At 43.3% G+C, this 21,665-nt stretch overlaps 1 protein-coding gene across 1 annotated transcript; it reads left to right on the top strand.

Moving 5' to 3' along the window:
• The first annotated feature begins 4,028 nt into the window (after positions 1–4,028).
• On the top strand, positions 4,029–20,166 carry LOC146712600 (protein NLRC3-like). Its single transcript, XM_085452249.1, has 8 exons — positions 4,029–4,179; positions 9,894–9,972; positions 10,135–10,336; positions 10,500–12,321; positions 14,766–14,939; positions 16,269–16,442; positions 18,634–18,680; positions 18,856–20,166. Exons 1-8 carry the CDS (start codon positions 4,091–4,093, stop codon positions 19,401–19,403), a joined length of 3,135 nt encoding a protein of 1,044 aa, XP_085308375.1. The 5' UTR covers positions 4,029–4,090; the 3' UTR covers positions 19,404–20,166.
• Positions 20,167–21,665: the final 1,499 nt, after the last annotated feature.

Genomic DNA, 21,665 nt, shown 5'->3' with positions numbered 1-21,665 from the left:
AAATTTAATTGATTATTTCTCTGCAATTACAAACTCTGTCCTTACAATCTTGGTATCAAAATAAAGCTAACACTTGAGAGATTTCATCAGAGGTTTAATATTGAAGCAGATATTACTGTGTCAAAGTTACTGAGACTGGAACACAGAAAAAGCAAGTAGATCCTCATTGGCAAAATGAATTGTGATGAATGTGAGTGATACCCAACGATATTTTTATGCACTCTTTTATGTAACACTTACTTAGACTTAGAATTAGATCCTCCCGCACTGATCGGTGTATCGGGAGACAAGAGAATGCCATCGGACTCGGTCCATTGGAGCAGTTGCTGCTTCATCCCATGACAGTTCGACTGAGCGTAAGTCTTCAAGGAACGTACTCCTCCATGTTTTTTGGGGTCTTCCTCGCCGTCTCTTTCCATTCCTTGGGTTCCACTGAACTGCGACACAGGCGGGTCTTGGGTCCGGCGAATCTTAACCCACGCTTGGTGACTTGGACGTGGAACAGCTCTAATCCCGCACAGCGATATACTTCCTCATTGGCAACGTGATCCAGATATGTGCTCTTGAGCAGCCGTCAAAGGAAGACGTCAAGATTGTGGTTGATCTTAACAGTTGATTTCCAAGTCTCCGCTGCGTACAGTGCTGTCGGTATAACAATAGTCTTCAGAAGCTGCAACTTGGTTGGTGAAGGCAGTGCGGTGGTCATCCATATAGGTCGTAGTCGTTTAAAGGGTGCCCATGCTTTCCCAATTCGGCACTTGACGTCATGCTCAGCGTCCCCGTCACTGCTGAGAGTGCAACCCAGGTACGTGAACCTGTCCACCTCTTCTAGCTGCTGCTGCTGATTCACGGTGACCACAGTGTTTGATGGTGCAGCGTAACCAACTCACATGATCTTCAACTTCTCACCGCTGATCCCGAGTCCTATTGGAGCTGCTTCGCTTTCCAAAAATAAGGTTGTTTGCTAAAGAGCTCGGAGCGTTGGTGCGAGTTTTATGTAACAGGCAAAATGTAACAGTTTGTCTTCATGATAGTTATCATAAAGTTAAAGTAATTATCAAAACTGTGATTTAAAAATGTCCACTTTTCTGGTTAAACATAAATAACTGTGTGTTGTTTCAGCAGGAATTCAAATTTGTGCCACCTGAGTGGTGTGCATCAAACTCTCAGTCAGAGTTTCACATGACAGTTCAATTCAGTTTAATTAAAGTTTATTTATACAGCACCAAATCACAACAACAGTCACCTCAAGTTGCTTTATATTGTAAGGTAGACCCTACAATAATACAACGGTTAAAACCCCAACAATCATATAACAACCTATGAGCAAGCACGCTGAAAAAATTGGGAAGGAAAACTCCCTTTTGACAGGAAGAAACTAGAGCAGGGTGATATGACCAAAAATATTTATCACGATATACATTTGAAAATTTGCGATAACGATATAACTGACGATATAATTGACGTGAGACAAAATACTTTACAACTCCACAACTTTATTAGTGCAAAAAAAAATCTATGTATTTTCAGTTAAACAAGCAGCAGTTTTTTATGTGCATTAAAGTTATATAAAAATTTAACAGTGCAAATTCCTTGCTGACAGTTTAACCAAAAGGCATTTCCAGTGGAAATTGGCCGACATATCCTGAGGATAACCATGTATAATATCCACAAAACTTAAAAAGAGGTTATACACACACAATACGGTAATATTATGTTGAAGCACAGTACGTATCACTCCGCGAGGCTCCGCCTATGATAGCTGTAATGCCCTGACAATCCATCAAGCGGTGCGGCTTCGTAGCTTAGAAAAGTTGTTCAGAAACATTTGACAGATTTTCGAGCGCCGTGTACATAAAATCATTTCGAGGTCAGTAAACACAACCAGAGTTCATACAAAAGGCACACGGGATTATAAGGGGCACTGTCGATTTTCAGAGAAATCAAAGGATTGATTTTAAGTGTGCCGTATTTTCCAAAAAACACGGAAATAACGACGGCCCGTTAGCATGCTCTACCAAAAATAGTGCTTTGTTGTGTATCTGACGGATGAAAGCCAAACCAGTTCCACACCACTGAAGTTGCAGCATTTGTACAAATCAATTCTGGCTCATCCGTTTCATTCAACGATCCGCTTTCGCTCTTCTCATTCTGCGTCGCCGCCATGTGCGTATGTAAACAAAGGCACCGCGCATGCGCGTTTTACCCATATTCTATCGCGATATTTCATTTTCTTATCGTTGTGTAAAATTACACCGGTATTACCGTGAACGGTATGATATAGCCCAGCCCTAGAAGAAACCTCCCGCAGAACCAGGCTCAGGGAGAGGCGACCATCTGCTTGGACTGGTAGGGGTGAAAGCAAAAATATTTCCATCCATCCATCCATCTTCATCCGCTTTATCCGGGGCCGGGTCGCGGGGGCAGCAGCCTAAGCAAAGAGGCCCAGACCTCCCTCTCCCCAGCCACCTCCTCCAGCTTGTCCGGGGGAACACCAAGGCGTTCCCAGGCCAGCCGAGAGATATAATCTCTCCAGCGTGTCCTGGGTCTGCCCCGGGGCCTCCTCCCGGTGGGACATGCCTGGAACACCTCACCCAGGAGGCGCCCAGGGGGCATCCTTGTCAGATGCCCGAACCACCTCAGCTGGCTCCTTTCGATGTGGAGCAGCAGCTGCTCTACTCTGAGCCCCTCCCGGATGGCCGAACTTCTCACCCTATCTCTAAGGAAGCAAAAATATTTGTGAATTCAAATATTGTAAATATCTTACAGATTAGAACTGGGAAGATAAAATATTCAGTATTTGGTAAAGTTAAAATTCACATCGGCAGTAATTGTTAAGTCAATTGGAGTTTGCTAAAATTAATATTGAATTGGTGTGTAACTTTGCCAAAAGAATGTCAGACTGTAGGTTTTTTCTGGCCAGCTCCTCAGTTGGATCAGGAGTGACTTGTTTAGCCAAATAAATCTATTAGCTATTAAATAACAGAAAGATGAACTGAGCAAGAAGAACAGTCTGAGGTTTCTCTGTTTAATACTCCATTTTATTCTAGTCTGTTACATTAGTTGCACATAGCAGCAGCTTAGCAACCACACTTCCTGTCATTTCCACTTCTCCGAACTCACATATGGGACAAATGCTAAACCACTAACTAAACAACCGCTAATAGAAACATGGCAGTAACCACAGGAAGTGCATCATTTTGATGAAAGCACCTCTTGTGTTGACACAGGCAAGTATGTAGAAATGGGTCTTTGCGGGTTTCAATCAGGGTGGTCTGATCTGTTACTTTCTACATTACGCACAATACAGGAAAAAGCTTCTATGAAACTGAATCTTCCAAAATGTGCTTTAAATTAAAAATGTACCAAGTTGGTAATAGCAATGAGCCAACATTCAGTCCATAGTTAGAGATGATGTGAGGTTCTTAACTCATTCACTGCCATTGACGTCTATAGACGTCAATTGAAAAACTTACTCTTCAAAAATGAGTAAAAATGCTCAGAAACCCTGGCAGTGGGGAGTTACCTGATTTGTACATGGCTGGCAGTGAAGGAGTTAAAATAAATTTTAATAAAACATCCTGTTAAACTGTATCTCTATTTAATAAGGACATGGTCATTAAAAGCACATGATGCTGAATCTGTGCAGAGAGTAAAAAAGAAAGGTTTCTCTACTTTAGTCACATTCAGTTCTCTTACATGTTAAGACGGTGGATCCTCTTTGAATCCTGGATCAGCCAAAATGTTTAAACAATTTGTTCACACATGTTGAATTGACTTAATGTTAATTAACAGAAACTTCCAGTCACAGTTAATAAGTGTTTGTCAGCAAATGTATTTTGTGTGTTTGTGTGTGTGCTGACCTACAACTTCATGGCTCCATCTAGTGGACTGATAGTAGAGCAGCTGATGGCAGCTTCCTTTGCCTCACACTGCTGTCTGACTGCATCCAGCTGACACTGAGATGAAGCAGGAAAGAAGCAGCTGATATTTGGACAGCACACATGATGGAAAGCAGGATTTCAGTTGATGTGCACATGAATGATTTGTGTTTCCTCTGCAGGTAGAAAGTGTGTGTGAGCTGAGCAGCATGGATCAGTGTGAGGACAGAGAGGAGGGAGTCCCTCCCTCTAAAAGCACTCTGTGTGGGGAACATGAGAGCCAGACCAAAGCTCAGAGGTGAGATGACCATCTCTAACTGTCCATGACTCTTCTCCATGTCACAGCTCAGCACTCACATCACTGCTCCATCATTATTCACAGGAACCTTGATGTTGTTGGATATAAACTGCAGTGCAAACATGTAATTCTCTCAATGACATTATAACTATTCAAGTGAAAGAAAAAACTAAGTTTCCTGCACAGAAATTATTTTTATTCATAAAACAGCCCAAGCATCATTTTAGTATTTTTTTCTTTGAACCTTCTTAAAAAAAAAATAAAACATTTTTCTCATGATTGATTATACTGTAAACTCAGGCAACATTTTTAAATCTGTTTGTGACAGAAACCAACAGCACACTGCTGTGTATGACTTCAATGATAATGGTTTTCTTTCAGGAAATAAAAACACATTGAGGTTTGTTTTCTGAGGAAACCAAATGTGAGCTGTTCCAGTCAATCAATACTGAATATAAACATTTAAATTGGTCTTCAAGCAAAACAGTGATCCAGATTTTATCTGAAGTGATTCTTCATCATTTCCAGGCATTACGAAGCAAAATCCAGTCCAACAAGGCACTCTCCATTTTACTCCACTCTGAAAATCCACCAAATAAAAATGTAACTCCAATCTGTTAAAATGTTGAAAAGACAGTTTCGTCTTCATCTACATGTCCATTAAATCTGTTCCAATCACAACTCTATTTACCCTGGACATACTCTTTTCCATTTCATTGAGCATACTCCAGAATTTGTCTTTATTTTCTAAATCATATGCACTGACATTATCACCCCTTGGATTTTTAACTTCAAATTCCTCCCTCAAGATTTCCTCATGGCCTTGCTTTTTTTCCCTTCATTCTCTCCATCATTTAAGCCATCTATATATTTTTACCGGTCATAGTTAATACATTTGAAGTCCTCACTTTCACATCCACCCTCCAGCCTTTCCTTCTCTCTCACTTCCTCCTAACGTGCCTCCCCTTTCTGATATTCCTTTTTCTTCATCTAGCAGTATCACAGTTTTGCGGATCTGTAAACGGAAGGTCGCCGGTTCGATCCCCGGGCTCTCTGTCCTGGTCGTTGTGTCCTTGGGCAAGACACTTTACCCTACCGCCTACTGGTGTTGGCCAGAGGGGCCGATGGCGCGATATGGCAGCCTCGCTTCTGTCAGTCTGCCCCAGGGCAGCTGTGGCTACAACCGTAGCTGCCTCCACCAGTGTGTGAATGTGAGAGTGAATGAATAGTGGCATTGTAAAGCACTTTGGGTGCCTTGAAAAGCGCTATATAAATCCAATCCATTATTATTATTATTATTATTATTATTATTATTATTATTAGTGGAACTGATCACAGCCACAGAAACAGCAATTTGAAATGACAACATTGCAGACGTGGAAGCAGAGTAACTACGGACCAAAGTTTCAGCCTGTCTCAGCAATGCAAAGCCCCCTGAATCTAACATCACAATGGAGGACAGGAAGGCACTCACATCACTCATTGATGACAACAACATTATCATCCTTCCAGCAGACAAGGGTAGGGACACGGTTTTGCTAAACCATAAACAGTATCATAAGAAATTTTTGTCACTGCTTAGTGACAAACATGAGACCCAGAAAGTGGCTACAGGAAGAGGGTGACAGATTGTCTGAAGCAGTTAGAACAAGACAATGCTATTGACCGGACCTCATACCACAGGCTGTACCAAGAGGAATCTACACCAAGTTTCTGGCTTCGATCCTCGACCTCAGCACTCCACAGTCTATTTACACCTACGGGCCAGTGGACACTCTTTCAATGGTGAGGATGTACACATCCTGGACAGTCATTGTGCAAATGTAATGTTTGTATGTTTATAAGATTGGGGATTGGGGAAACCTGCAGTCAGCTGAGACTGAAGAAGTCACCTGGATGAGTGATGAAACGTTTCTCCCATTTAAAACACTGCATCCAGATGACCGAATCAACATTTTGGGACACAGATATTTGCTTCCAAAAAGGGACATTAAACACCTGAAAACTCTTAAAAGAGGCAGATGTCTTAGAAACAAGCAATCTTGTCTGCTTTTCCTTGTGCTTCCCTGAACTGATTTTTCAGTTCACTGTTGCACTGCAATTCAGTGAGTTCAGTGGGGACACTCCACATCAGCTGAGAAGAGGTCTGCAAGCAGCTGGGAAGTGTCACCGCATGCCTCCAAGTCAGCAAATCACGTTTCAAACTCCCATTGCAGGATTTCAATAGCAGACAGATGAGTTTTGCATAGTTTCAGTTTTGTGGAGAAGGCTTTCACACTCTCATAGGCCACTATAATGAGCTGTCCAAAACCTGGCAGCTTTAAGTTCAGAATGTTTAGCTCCTGTGTAATGTTCACAAGGAACGCCATTATCCATTTTGAATCATCCAATTCAAGAACATCCAGTTTAGAACTTCAATGAATATCTAGAATTAACTTTTAACTCAAAGAATCTCCTCAACACACCCCTTCCTATGCTAATGCACATCAGTAAAGTGCCATAAAATCCCTCAATTTCCTTCAAAAATGCCCTGAACTGGTGGTGTTGTAAACCTCTGGACCTGATGTAATTTACACATGTCAGGATTACAGACATGACTTCAAGCATTTTCTGCACAGTGCTTGTTGATGTTTAATGCAGTGCAGAGCCATTGCTGGATCTGGATCTTTTGCTTTGGTTTGGCCATACATGGAACACAAACTTAGCTCTTCTGTCAACTCTCCATGAGCCAGGAGTTTGTGACATCTGCTTTGACGTTTACTCAGGATATGTATTTTGGAGCAGGGTGCCGCCGGTGCGTCGAGCCACCTGGGGGGCTCTTCAACTGGTGGGGGAGATGGTCACATCTTGCAGGAGCTTTCCTCTCTTCAGGAACTCTCTCTGCAGGAGGGGGAGATACAGGAGAGGTGGAGGAAGATCTCAGCCTGGGCGTTTAGTGTCTTATGTAGTCTGGAAGATGAGTGGATGGTGGGGTGGGTGCAGTTTTCTCTGTGGTGGGGTTGGGTGGACTGTCCCGGGCTCTGTGGGGCCGGGAGGCGCTGCTGCACTGGGCCCCGGTCTGGATGGGCCTGGGCCCCCTTTCCCTGGCGGGTCGCGGAGTGTGCCTACTGGGGTCAGCGGGGGAGCTGGCCCCAGGGAGGGGTTACCTGCCCCTCCCTTCCTTCCCTTCCCATCTCCAGCTGCCTCCCTCTTCCCGCTCCACCACAACCACCCACACATGCAGGGCCTTGGAGTAGGGGTATGTCACCAGGGTGCAGAGGAGGCTACCCCCCCCCCCCCGCCCCCCCCCCCCTCTGTCCCCTTCCGGCTGCCTCTGCCTCAATTTTATCCCACAACTTAGACATTCACATTATTCACACTCTCATTACACATGTATATAGGATCTTGGGGGTGGGCACAATCACGGAGTCCAAATTACCATCAGGGTGTACACCTCACCCCTGGCGTCGTTGCCCACCTCTCAATTTTAAATACACGTAGACATTGAGGGCTATCAGGAGGGACTATGCGCTTACCTGCTGCTCCTTGGCAGGTAGCTCCATGCCCTCCTGGGTTTTAATTGCACCTTAGAACACACATGCATCAACACTACAATGAGCGGGTGGAGGGAGGTTTGGAGTCTTCTCCCACCCCCATTCTCTGCGGCCTGCTGGAGCGGGAGGGCTAGGAGGAGTTGGCCGTCCGACTGCGGTCTGGAGTGTGGGGCCTCCCTGCTGCTACGGAGTCGGGGTGGTCTGCCTCTCCCCACCGCAGGGAAAAGGGTAACACCACCTGGGTCTGGGTGCAGTTCCCCCCTCCAGGGGCAAGGGTACCTAGACCCGGTTTGTAGAGTACGCTTGGGGAGTGTGATCGTGTGTACAACGTCTCTTTATGTCTGTCTCCACGTTGGTTGAGTGTGGAGTGAGTGCATATGAGAGCATGAGGGGGGGAATGGATGTTTGTGTCTGTGTGTGCCTGTATGTCTTTGTCTATATGTCAGGTTGGGTATCAGACACCACCTCTCTGGGGACACCTCAGGCCCTCCAAGGTTTGGAGGCCTATCTCAACCCACCACCACTTCCCCTGCCGGTGGCGGACTCCCTCGGGTATCGGTGCGTTGGTGGTTCTTTGTGTCTGGGGGTGGGCGTCCAGGTACACACCGGCTCACTCCTTGGCGGCCGCTTATCGGGGCCTGGAACCTGGGGCTCGCTCGGGCCACTTCGGAGGTGGGGTGCCCCCGGCCTCTCGGCCTGGGGCTCGGTCACTCAGGCACAGCTGGCTGCCGGCGGAGCTCACGGGCGCGTCACTGCAACTCCCCCTGGCTTCTGCTCCGCGGCTGCTGAGTGAACCCTCATCTGGGACTCTCCTCAGCTCTTACTGGGACAGTGGCGCGGCTGCCCCTCTGTTGGTCTTCCATGGTCTCTTGTGTTCTGGGGGCCTCTGGATGTCTGGAGTTTTGATCTCCTCCATACCTGCTTCATACCCTGGAGGACGGGGCTGTGCCCCCCCCCCCCCCCCCCACACTCCCTAGCAGATCGTTACATGGAGAAACCTTTGGAATACAAGCGCCCTGATCCACACAGGTATGCACACGGGTGTTCACTGCTCGTAGACTTAAATTACACCTTTCTTGGCTGCTACTTCGAAGCACATCTGTCCTGCGTGCTGCACAACAACATTGAATATTTAGTATTTACTGCTGTTTACACTTAGCTAGATTAATGCGATGGTGTTGTGTTTAGTATGTTGCTTTGTTTTTTTTTGGTTTTTTTGCTTGTTTTCTATTCTTCTCTCAACAGGTGATCCAGGAGATTTTTATTTTTTTTCTCCCCCCCTTTCTCACTGTCCCTCTCCCCTTCTGTTTTTCCTTTCCTTCCTCTTTCTTTCTCCCTTTCCTATCCCTCACTCATGTCTGTCCCGTCTGTAACATCTGAAAATAAAATATAATAAATAATAAAAACAAAGATCGACCAAATGGACCAATACGGCAATGCCACGATGATCCATTTGGCAAAGTAAATCCATTGGGTATCCTTGTTGGTCTTCAGACAACAATTCTGATGGCTAAAGAACCAAATGGGACAGGCAAGAAAAAAAAAAAGAAAGAAAAAAAAGGATATGTATTTTGAATCTTTCTTCAGTGACTTAGGAGAAAACAGATCAAACACCCAGTGTAGCAATATTAATTCCCATTCCTCTATGTTGTAGTTTACTGAAAGTATTAGATATCCCACAATACTGATGTTAATGTTGGTTATTGAAAAAGTGTTGGTTTTTTTAATGCTTTAGATTGTGACACTTAAAGTTAGTATAAAATTGATTTCATAAGTTATTGTACAAATGAAAAAAATCAGAGGTTGTCAGATGAGAGGTACTCACAGATTTTTCATGGACTGGCGCCCCAGTTACCTGTCAGCTGTAACATACTAATCAGCCTGGTTTGGAAGGCTGATGTTAAGGTGCTGGAAGAGAGACTGGCCAGTTACTGAATGTTAAATACATTTTTTCTGTTTTTTTTACCAACTTCTACTTATTCACATGTTACTGAAGCAGTGATACGCAACACTTTTCGTACTTGAGCTCAATACAATTCACTAAGCTGTTGAGTCTCAGTGGATTCAGAAGGACTAGTAAATTTTTACAACTATAGGGAATCATCTTAATCACTATCTTAAAAGGTCACTTTTTGAATTTTTACTCTGTGCTTGAACTAATTCTTCATGGTTCTTCCACAGTGTGGACCAGGAGAGCTCAGAGGTTCCCAGTGGTCAGTCTACCCAGCAGCATCAAACACACCTGGACTCCATATTTATGGTCTGTACACGTACAACAACTACTTTCACATCTATTCTGTTCACAGTCATCTCCATGCTGCTCTTTGTAGACCAGTGGATTGTCAGTGTGCCCAATATGGATCTGATGTTTGGATCCATAATTTCAGTCTGATTGGCTCACTCATAAGGTATTCTGTTCCAGCTGCTGGAGGACAACATCATCACTTTTGTGAAGAACGAGCTGAAGAAGATCCAGAAGGTTTTGAGTCCAGATTACCCAGAATGCGTAGAGAGTCAGTGGAAGGATGATGAACAGAGGAGCACCAGAGAGGCATTTATAAAGATCACACTGAATTTCCTGAGGAGAATGAAGCAGGAGGAGCTGGCTGACCGTCTGAAGAGCAGTAAGAGGATATATCTAAACTTTAAGTTGCTGGATAAATGGGACATTTTAGTGATGTCTCAAGAGATTGACCAACATGTGGTCAAATGGACATACCTTAGAGAAAAGAAACTCAACTCTTCCTTTACACAACGTGAACTGATAATCTGCTTTTTTTTTTCCAGAATGTCTTGTTTCAGTTTGTCAACGCGAACTTAAATCTGCACTGAAGAAGAAGTTCCAGTGTGTGTTTGAGGGGAACGCTAAAGCAGGAAGCCCAACCCTTCTGAATCAGATCAATGCAGAGCTCTACATCACAGAGGGAGGGACTGCAGAGGTCAATGATAAACATGAGGTCAGACAGATTGAAACAGCATCCAGGAAACCAGACAGACCAGAAACAACAATCAGACAAGAAAACATCTTTAAAACACCACCTAAAAGAGATGAACCAATCAGAACAGTGCTGACAAAGGGAGTGGCTGGCATTGGGAAAACAGTCTTAACACAGAAATATACCCTGGACTGGGCTGAAGACAAAGCCAACCAGGACATCCAGTTCATATTTCCATTCACTTTCAGAGAGCTGAATGTGCTGAAAGAGGAAAAGTTCAGCTTGGTGGAACTTGTTCATCACTTCTTTACTGAAACCAAAGAAGCAGGAATCTGCAGGTTTGAAGACTTCCAGGTTGTGTTCATCTTTGATGGTCTGGATGAGTGTCGACTTCCTCTGGACTTCCACAAAACTACAATCCTAACTGACCCTAGAAAGTCCACCTCAGTGTATGCACTGCTGATAAACCTCATCAGGGGGAAACTGCTTCCCTCTGCTCGCCTCTGGATAACCACACGACCTGCAGCAGCCAATCAGATCCCTGCTGACTGTGTTGGCATGGTGACAGAGGTCAGAGGGTTCACTGACCGACAGATGAAGAAGTACTTTAAAAAGAGATTCAGAGGAAAAAAGCTAGCCAGCACCATCACCTCCCACATCAAGACATCACGAAGCCTCCACATCATGTGTCACATCCCAGTCTTCTGCTGGATCACTGCTACAGTTCTGGAGGATGTGCTGGAAACCAGAGAGGAAGGACAGCTGCCAACGACCCTGACTGAGATGTACATCCACTTCCTGGTGGTTCAGGCCAAAATGAAGAAGGTCAAGTGTGATGGAGGAGCTGAGACAGATCCACACTGGAGTCCAGAGAGCAGGAAGATGATTGAGTCTCTGGGAAAACTGGCTTTTGATCAGCTGCAGAAAGGAAACCTGATCTTCTATGAATCAGACCTGACAGAGTGTGGCATCGATATCAGAGCAGCCTCAGTGTACTCAGGAGTGTTCACACAGATCTTTAAAGAGGAGAGAGGACTGTACCAGGACAAGGTGTTCTGCTTCATCCATCTGAGTGTTCAGGAGTTTCTGGCTGCTCTTCATGTCCATCTGACCTTCATCAACTCTGGACTCAATCTGCTGGAAGAACAACAGAAGACCGCTATATGGTCTAAATTTTTTGCAAAAAAGGAGTCAAGAGAAGTGGAATCTGCAGTGACATTTTTCTACCAGAAAGCTGTGGACAAGGCCTTACAGAGTCCAAATGGACACCTGGATTTGCTCCTCCGTTTCCTCCTGGGTCTTTCACTGCAGACCAATCAGACTCTCTTACGAGCCCTGATGACACAGACAGGAAGTAACTCACAGACCAATCAGGAAACAGTCCAGTACATCAAGAAGAAGCTCAGTGAGACTCTGTCTGTAGAGAAAAGCATCAATCTGTTCCACTGTCTGAATGAACTGAATGATCGATCTCTAGTGCAGGAGATCCGACGGTACTTGAGTTCAGGAAGTCTCTCCACAGATGAACTTTCTCCTGCTCTGTGGTCAGCTCTGGTCTTCATCTTACTGTCATCAGAAAAAGATCTGGATGTGTTTGACCTGAAGAAATACTCTGCTTCAGAGGAGGCTCTTCTGAGGCTGCTGCCAGTGGTCAAAGCCTCCCACAAAGCTGTGTAAATATATTTGTGCTTTTATTTTTTTCTATTCTACCTAATGTTGATTCTACTAAAAGCTTCCATGTATAATTTAAAAAACATGAACAGTGTAATTGTGAATGGACTGGTTCTTATATAGTGCTTTTCTACTATATCTGAGCACTGAAAGCACTTTATAAAACTTGCCTCTTTCACCCGTTCACACCGTTTTGCACATGCACTGTTTCTAAGCTCCTTTTCTTTAAATGCTTTCAATCTAATATACACATGCTGACTGGAGCAGACAGAGATCGAACTACCAACCTTCCGATAAGTAGGTGACCACCTGAGGCAAAGAAGTGGATGGTGGGTTCTGATACAAGTCTAAGAATGTTAATATAAAAATCATTAATGTAAATGATTGTTAGCACTCAGAACCAAGTATATTTTGCTTTACAACAGTTGAAAATGCCAGTGTTTCTGAAGGATATATGAATGCAGCTTTTATCAAAGTAACACTAGTGCATTCCTCTTTCGGCTCTCGATGGAGTCAGTCTCATCTTTCTTCCTCTCCCTTATCTTTCCTGCTTTGCTTCTCATGTCTTTGTCTAGTCATGTCTAGCTCTAAACCTTCATAGAGTCTCTAAGTCTTGTTCTCTAAAACGTAAAGATGAATTATGATTTTGATCAACTTTTCCCTTAATGCAATTGAAACCATCTTCTTGATGAGAAACCTGGGTTCGGAACAATGATAACAGTGTTCTTGCTGATCGGAGCTGGTGGACTGTGAGTATTCAGACTGTGCTCATTTAACACAACACGGATAAGATCTTGGAGAAGCTCACAGCTCTTTAATGGGAAATTGAGAGACCTGGTGACCAGTGATGGACATTAGACCAACTGTAAAATTGGATGCAGTTTGTTCGCACTAACCCAAACAACTACCATCTTCATTTCATGCAGCTACCCAACCGGTGCCAGCTGTGCCTCATGACCTAGGCTGACTGGAATTAAAAATTCTCCTTGAAAACAGGACTGTGTTTGATTCTCTTCCCTTACCCTTCAAGGTCAACTACGCCAGCTGGAAGAGTGTTGACTAGCTTCTCCTCCCAGTCAGACACAGGATACACACATACACAAAAATATCTCATGTATACAGACACAGCGCCATAAAGATGGCTGCAGGAACTGTGGGGCTGTTGTTGGCTGTATGGCCGAAAGGGGTGCTCAAGATGGCGCTGGAGTGCCTGGCAGCCTATCCGGTCTTTAAGTGATGACATACATGAACGCTGCTTCTGGGCCCAAACTACTCTGCATTTATCAAGGCTTTTGCGTTTTTAACATGTTTTAAGGCTTTATATCTTGTTCTATTTAATCTGAACAAGCCTATTAAAACAAGGCAGTGATCACTGTTGGCCTCTATAGGTTTGTATTAGCACTATTCATCGGCAGCACGTTTTAAAGCTCAGTTTTAAAACCCTGCAATGTAACCATAGCCCAGCCCATGCAGCCGTATATTAATGACTAACCTCGTATTGTGGATGGATTATCTCAGTCGTTCTCCTGACTGAAGTGTGGTCCATTTTCAGCTTCCTGCCATGCCATTGCACTTATCACTAACCACTGGGTTAGTGACAAGTGCAATAGCATGGCACTTAACCCTGCTAACTTCTAACTCGGCTAAAATTCTGTTTTCACGGATGCCTGGATGTTAAACCTAATTGTCACAGCTGGTAGAGCAGCCACGGTGATCATTTTATTGAAGATGAAATCATTTAGACAGTTTTTAACTCTCAGGGATGCTGTGTGTTCGCTTGACTTTGGGACCTGAAGGGGAGTTTGGGCCCGGAAATGGCTAATGACGTCAGACTTAAAGACCGGATAACACAATTTCCCTCAGGATGAATAAAGTATTATCAATCAATCATGGACAGGCTTTAGCCCTAAAAAAATGAATACTCCTCCACAACTTTTAGTTTGTCTCCCTGGTTGGAAAAAATATATAATTGATGTTCTGTTGGTGGAGCATTATTTTCTGTTTCTTTCCTGACCCAGTGCACTCCCTTCAACATAATTTAGGTGTCATCACCAATCACCTCTGTATCCATTTTACTAAAATAAGAACATAGGTCTAATTCTTCAGGCCCCTGGGTTTACTAGCCTCAGGTTGAACTTGTCTCTATGGCCAAGAGTTTTATTCTTCAGTCTTCTTCTTTTATTCTTCTTTCTAATACATACACTAATACACTTTTTGTCTGTTGTCAACACTCACGACTCAGTTTGTCTTTTTTTTTCTCTGCTATGACTGCCGTCATTGTAATTAGAGAGGAAAAAAATGGTACACAGGTTCCTGTGCCATTTTTTCCTCTCTTATTTGTTTTCAGCTGGGCAACCAGTTGTCACAAATTGCAGTAGATCACTGCTAATCATTCTTCATTACATGTTATTTAATCTGACCACAAATATCTTTGTTTTTTCTTCAGAATGAGTATCTGCAACCTTTCAGAGAGAAGCTGTAAAGCTCTGTCCTCATTTCTAGGCTCCCAGTCTTCTAGTGTCAGAGAGCTGGACCTAAGTAACAGTGATCTCCATGATTCAGGAGTGAAGCTTCTATCTGCTGGACTGGGAAGTCCACACTGTACACTGGAAACTCTCAGGTCAGGATTCAGACTTTCCACTTATGGTCATATTAATCTTATTGCATAAAAAGCCTCACTTTCACAGAGTTGCCTAATATCTGTGAATTATTTGTCTCTCAATTTCTGTCTGGAAAACCGCTCCATATTCACATTTTTTTTCTGTTTTCAGTTTGTTAAAATGACTCATGAACATGACACTGGAGAAAAAATTCTATCTAATGATTTTTCATGTGCTGTTCATTTTAAAAATCTAGAACAATTTTTACTCTATTTTCACTTTCTTTTCATACTGGAAGAAAGAAAATATTAAACAATGCATGTTTTAGGTGCCTACTTGGCATTAATGAAAATGACTCTGCAGTCATTTTCATTAACTCGAGAATCAATTTACTGACTCATGAATCATGATTCACAAGCCCAACTGACTTACTGACTCATCCCTGTTGCTGTTAGCAGCAATGTATCTAGCTTATAATTAAAATTGTGGAGAAAAACACAACATCCAGTATCTTAACAAAAAAATCTCTGCTCTCAACTGGAAGAAGAAACCCTGAGGAGAAGCTCACATCAAGACAATAGCTCCTCGGTTCACAGTAGCATCGCTCTGCTAACATGCTAACAGCACATTTGAGCTACTCACTCCCTCCCTTGCTGTGCTGAATCACTCAGGACTCACTCACCCCCTCCCTCCTGTGCTGAATCATAGCGTGAGCGAATCACTCAGGACTCACTCACCCCCTCCCTTCCTGTGCTGAATCATAGCGTGAACGAATCACTCACTCACCCCCTCCCTTCTGGCTCACAGCTTCTTCTTCTTCTTGGTTGGCAACCAATGTTAAGGCGCATTACCGCCCCCTGGCTCACAGCTCAGGCGACATTTAGATGAGAAAATATATATTTGACACATTTAAGGAAAATACTAATAAAATAAAAACAAAACAAAATAAATGTTCCCTTTAGAAATTTTTTTTGCTCTATAAAATAGTTGTTTTCTTTTAGAATCACTCATCTTAGCAGTAGGATATACATGAAAAGAGAAATACATGAATCAAATGACTCAAAAAACCCAATCCACTTTAGTCAGTGACTCATTAAAACTCGATTCAGTAAAAAGAATCAAATTTACCATCACTACAATGTGGAGTGATGGTAAAGAGCGGAGGAGAACATTTGAAAAAATACAGGTGTTTTACAGTAGGAAATTTACCAGATTTTAAAATGATGCAATTCATACATTCATCTGGCATTGACTGTCTACTAAATTAATTGAAAAAAGTAACATAAATGAATAAAAACAAGCTTTGCGGGAAGTTTTCACTGATGGATTACTGTTTTGTGTTTCTGCAGTCTGTCAGGCTGTCTGATCACAGAGAAAGGCTGTATTTCTCTGGCCTCAGCTCTGAGCTCCAACCCCTCCCATCTGAGAGAGCTGGACCTGAGCTACAATTATCCAGGAGGCTTAGGATTGAAGCTGCTGTTGGCTGGACTGAAGGATCCAAGTTGGAGACTGGACACTCTCAGGTATGGAGAGAATTTTTGTTTGTTTGTTTGTTTTGTTGTACTGAAGTCTGAAGAAAGAAGTTTCATTACTGGAAATTTAACAATTTATTCACGATTGTCTGGGAGACAGCCATCAGCCATATCGTCTTGCAAACCTTCATCTTGCTTGCTCTAGGCTGTTTTTTTTCCCAGTGGATGAGAGGGTTGTTTGTTTCAAGTTATGTATGTCCATAAGTGGCATGTGGGATCAGGGCACCCTAGGCCATAGATCGATGATTGATTTTGTAATCCTATAATTGGACACTTGGGTGAAGAGAGGTCAACTGTCAAGTTATCACCACCTGGTGGTGAGTTGGATCATTTGGCACTGCAGGATGCTGGACAGGACTGGCAAACCTAAACATATAGTGAGGTTGTGCTGGGAATGTCTGGTGTGGGCTGCAGTCCAAGAGACCGCAGTCTGACAAATTCAATTCAATTCAATTTTATTTATATAGCGCCAAATCACAACAAAAGTCGCCTCAAGGCGCTTCATAGATACAGAGAAAAACCCAACAATCATATGACCCCCTATGAGCAAGAACTTTGGCGACAGTGGGAAGGATAAACTCCCTTTTAACAGGAAGAAACCTCCGGCAGAACCAGGCTCAGTGATCAGCAGCACTGGAGCACGACAAGGGACTGTCCTCACCCCTTTCTTGGAGCCTATCCCAACTATAACAGGACAAGAGGTGGGGTACACCCTGGACAGAATGGCAGTGTGTTGTAAACATTCACACTCAAATTCACACCTATGGTCAATGTAGAATTACCAATTAGTCTAACCCCACTAATTACATGTCAAGCTTGGGCCAAATTGCCAGCAGAAAAAATTGGATTCATTCCTGGTGTGTTGTGGACTCCGACAGGGCTGACCTTTCTTGCTGATTCTGTTCCTTACTTTTATGGACAGAAAAATTCTGTTGTACCTATGTAGTGGAAGGCTTCCACTTTGATGGCCTCAGAATCTCATCTATCCTTTTTGTAGACGGCGTGGTTCTGTTGGTTTCATTAGGTGCATTATATTTATGTGTCACTCTGGCACAGCTGGCTGCCAGCGGAGCTCATGGGCACGTTACTGCAACCCCCCGCTCCTTCTGCTCCACGGCTGCTGAGTGACCCCTCATCTGGGGCCCTCCTCAGCTCTTTCGAGGAGAGTGGCACGGTTGCCCCTCCTTTGGTCTTCCTTGGTCTGTTGTTCTCTGGGGGTCTCTGGATGTCTGGAGCCTTAATCTCCTCCATACCTTACAGACACAAACCCTTTTTTGCTCCTACCTCAAAGCACACTGTGCACTGTCGATCCTACATGCTGCACAATAATATTCAATATTTAGTATTTACTGTTATATTCCCATAGATTATCACGATGATGTTGTTTATTATGTTGCTCTCTTTTTTTTTTTTGCTTGTTTTCTCTTTTTCTTTTTCAACAGGTGATCCAGGAGATTGATATATGTATTTTTTGTCTGTTGGTTTTTGTTTTTTGCCCTTTATCACCGTTCCTCTTCCCCGCTGTTTTTCTTTCCCTACCTCTTTCTTTCTCCCTTTTCTTTCCCCCAGTCATATCTGTCCCGTGTGTAGTAAGTTAAAATAAAATAAACAATAAAAACAAAGGTGAATCAAATAGACCAATACGGCAAGGCCGGGATGGTCCATTTGTTAAAGTAAATCCGTTGGGCATCTTTCTTTGACTTTAGACAATAATTCTGATGGCAAAAGAATCAAATGGGACAAGAAAAAAAAAGAAAGAAAGAAAGAATAATAAAAATTATTACAATAATGGTCATGCCAAAGTATCTAAATAAGAATTAATTCTAAACTTTGACATAGCCACTCAAAAACATCAATCTTGGGGGATTTTGTTATTCTGAGGTGGATTAATAATCACTTTACTGACAGTAAGGAGAACATTTCAAGTGGAGAACAGTCAAAGGATGTCAACTCAGATTTCATTGCTCCAACAACCACTCCACCAACTGCTTCAAAGGACTGACAGATCCAGGATCAGTCCAAATCATCAGCAGTTTGATCCACGTGTGGATTGAAGTGTATTTCTGAAAATGTTGGACTGTTCCTTTATCATTGTCTAACATTATGTGTATGAGAGCCATGTAATGTCCATGTGTGCATGTTGAAAGAGACTGTGCTGGTCTGACCCCCCTCCTCCTTTCAGGGTGGAGCCTGCTGGAGTCCAATGGTTGAGACCAGGTCTGAGGAAGTGTAAGTGTGTTTTTAATGGGATTCATGAAAACAAAGCAGCACACATTCAACCATCTTCAAACTGTCACATCACTCATTCACATGTCTCATGTCAGGAGTCATCATCAAAGTGTCGATCAATGAACAGATGATGGATCAATAACTGCAGCTGGATTGTGTTTGTTCTCTCCATCAGATTCCTGTCAACTCACAATCGACACAAACACAGTTCACACAAACCTCAAACTGTCTGACAACAACAGGAAGGTGGCACGTGTGATCGAGGTTCAGTCATATCCTTATCATCCAGACAGATTTGATTATGAACCTCAACTACTGTGTAGAAATGGTCTGACTGGTCGCTGTTACTGGGAGGTCGAGTGGAGAGGAGAGGTCCAAATATCAGTGAGTTACAGAAGAATCAGAAGGAAAGGAAACAGTGATGACTGTGTGTTTGGATACAACGAGAAGTCCTGGAGTCTGTACTGCACTGATGATGGTCCTCATTCTGTGTGGCACAATAACAGAAACACGCCTATTTCCTTCATCTCCTCCTCCTCCTCTTCCTCCTCCTCTGTCTCTAACAGAGTAGCAGTGTATGTGGACTGTCCTGCTGGCACTCTGTCCTTCTACAGAGTCTCCTCTGACACTCTGATTCACCTCCACACCTTCAACACCACATTCACTCTAAAACTTTATCCTGGGTTTTTTATCTGGTCTCGTTCGTCAGTGTCCCTGTGCTGAGTTGAGTGTAAAGAGTGTCCTCCTGTTGGAGAAACACTCTGACTGTTGAACAGAGTTCAGTCTGTACATGTCTGTCTCTTTCAGTCAGAAATACATTTTCAGATTCATGGATTCAATCAGTTGATGTTTTAAACTGTTCTAAATTATTCCTTGTAAAGCTCTTCCTCTTCAGTCCTTTAAAGATGGAAGCTCCCATTATTACAGGATCCACATGTTGTTTTTCTGTCTTGTTCCACTCAAAGCTTCACAGTGAATATCAGTATGCTGTGTTTCTCTGAAGCTCAGTTCACAACCAGCTCCTCTGCATTTTCAACAAGTCTAAGCTCATTAAAATGAATCCAAATGTTTGATTTCTCTTTCTCAATGGGATGTTTCTGCACATGCTCTTACTGTTTCACTCATTGTTGGAAGCTCATCCTTTGAAAATGTTTCAGCCATATAAGCTGAAAATATTGGCTCAATAGTTTTGAATCCAGTTCTAAGCAGAATCTGATTGTATTGAGATATCATAATGCATGTGACTATATACATAGCAAAGGCTGCATTAATTTTCTTTGCGTTTCTAATTTTCTTAGAAATAACTAAATACATATTGTGTATCACTTCAGCTTCTATAAAAATTAAACTATCACAAAGGGTCCTGGTGAAGAATCTTGTGGAATTTGGTGACAGGCATTAAATTTATTTTTAATATAGAAATATTAGAATCACTGTTATAATTTCAACTTCACATTTAATAAAACGTTGTGTGAAAAACATTAAGGAAGTGATGTCAGATGTATTTATGTCAATAAAACTTTAAAAAATTACACAAAAATTCTTTTGAAACAACCTTCTGTCTTTTGGAGTATATATCTCTGAGTTTACACATCAATTCTCAAGGAGGGGAAACAAGGCAGAAGGACACACACACCCACAGATGGACACAGAGGGCAAAGACACACTTACTTAGCACTTAGTTCCTCCTATGCCGGGTGGCGCATCGGGCAGCTAGTGATCTCCATTGATGTCGGTCAGCAGCGACTGCATCAGCTTCGTCCCAGGCAATGTCGGCAGTTTTCAGATCGTCCATGAATGTTCAACGCCATGTGGTCTTTGGTCGGCCTTGCTTTCGCTTGCCAGTGCGTAGACACCATGTAATGGCAATCTTAGCTGGGCAATGCGGGGGTAGGCATAAAATATGGCCCGCAAAGCGGAAGCGCCTTTCTGCAACAACATTGGCTAACGGGCGGGTGCCTGCTCTTTGTAGGACCTCATTTGTTATTCGGTCCCGGTAGGAAATTCTCAGGATTCGCCGCAGGCCACGTTGTTGAAGCACGTTCAGGTGTTGAGTAATTGCACTTCTTGAGCGCCAGGTTTCACTAGCGTATAGTGCAGTAGGAAAGACAATAGAGTTCAATAGTCTGATCTTGACCCTAACATTCAGGGAGGTCGAGTTCCAAATAGGTTGGAGACGTCGCAGGACACAACCGCCTTCCCTACTCTGGCGTCGACATCCCGATCAGAGACCCCGTCATTCGAGATGATGCTGCCAAGATACAGTGGGGCAAAAAAGTATTTAGTCAGCCACCGATTGTGCAAGTTCCCCCACCTAGAATGATGACAGAGGTCAGTAATTTGCACCAGAGGTACACTTCAACTGTGAGAGACAGAATGTGAAAAAAAATCCATGAATTCACATGGTAGGATTTGTAAAGAATTTATTGGTAAATCAGGGTGGAAAATAAGTATTTGGTCAATAACAAAAATACAACTCAATACTTTGTAACATAACCTTTGTTGGCAATAACAGAGGTCAAACGTTTACTATAGGTCTTTACCAGGTTTGCACACACAGTAGCTGGTATTTTGGCCCATTCCTCCATGCAGATCTTCTCGAGAGCAGTGATGTTTTGGGGCTGTCGCCGAGCAACACGGACTTTCAACTCCCGCCACAGATTTTCTATGGGGTTGAGGTCTGGAGACTGGCTAGGCCACTCCAGGACTTTCAAATGCTTCTTACGGAGCCACTCCTTTGTTGCCCGGGCGGTGTGTTTTGGATCATTGTCATGTTGGAAGACCCAGCCTCGTTTCATCTTCAAAGTTCTCACTGATGGAAGGAGGTTTTGGCTCAAAATCTCACGATACATGGCCCCATTCATTCTGTCCTTAACACGGATCAGTCGTCCTGTCCCCTTGGCAGAAAAACAGCCCCATAGCATGATTTTTCCACCCCCATGCTTCACAGTAGGTATGTTGTGCTTGGGATGCAACTCAGTATTC

The sequence above is a fragment of the Copadichromis virginalis genome, linkage group LG3, assembly GCF_057382275.1.
Source record: "Copadichromis virginalis isolate Kocher_CV1m ecotype Utaka linkage group LG3, C_Virginalis_male_GT1.1, whole genome shotgun sequence".
Lineage (NCBI taxonomy): Eukaryota > Metazoa > Chordata > Actinopteri > Cichliformes > Cichlidae > Copadichromis > Copadichromis virginalis.
The sequence above is the reverse complement of the archived record's forward strand: the minus strand, read 5'-3'. Positions and strand labels throughout refer to the sequence as shown.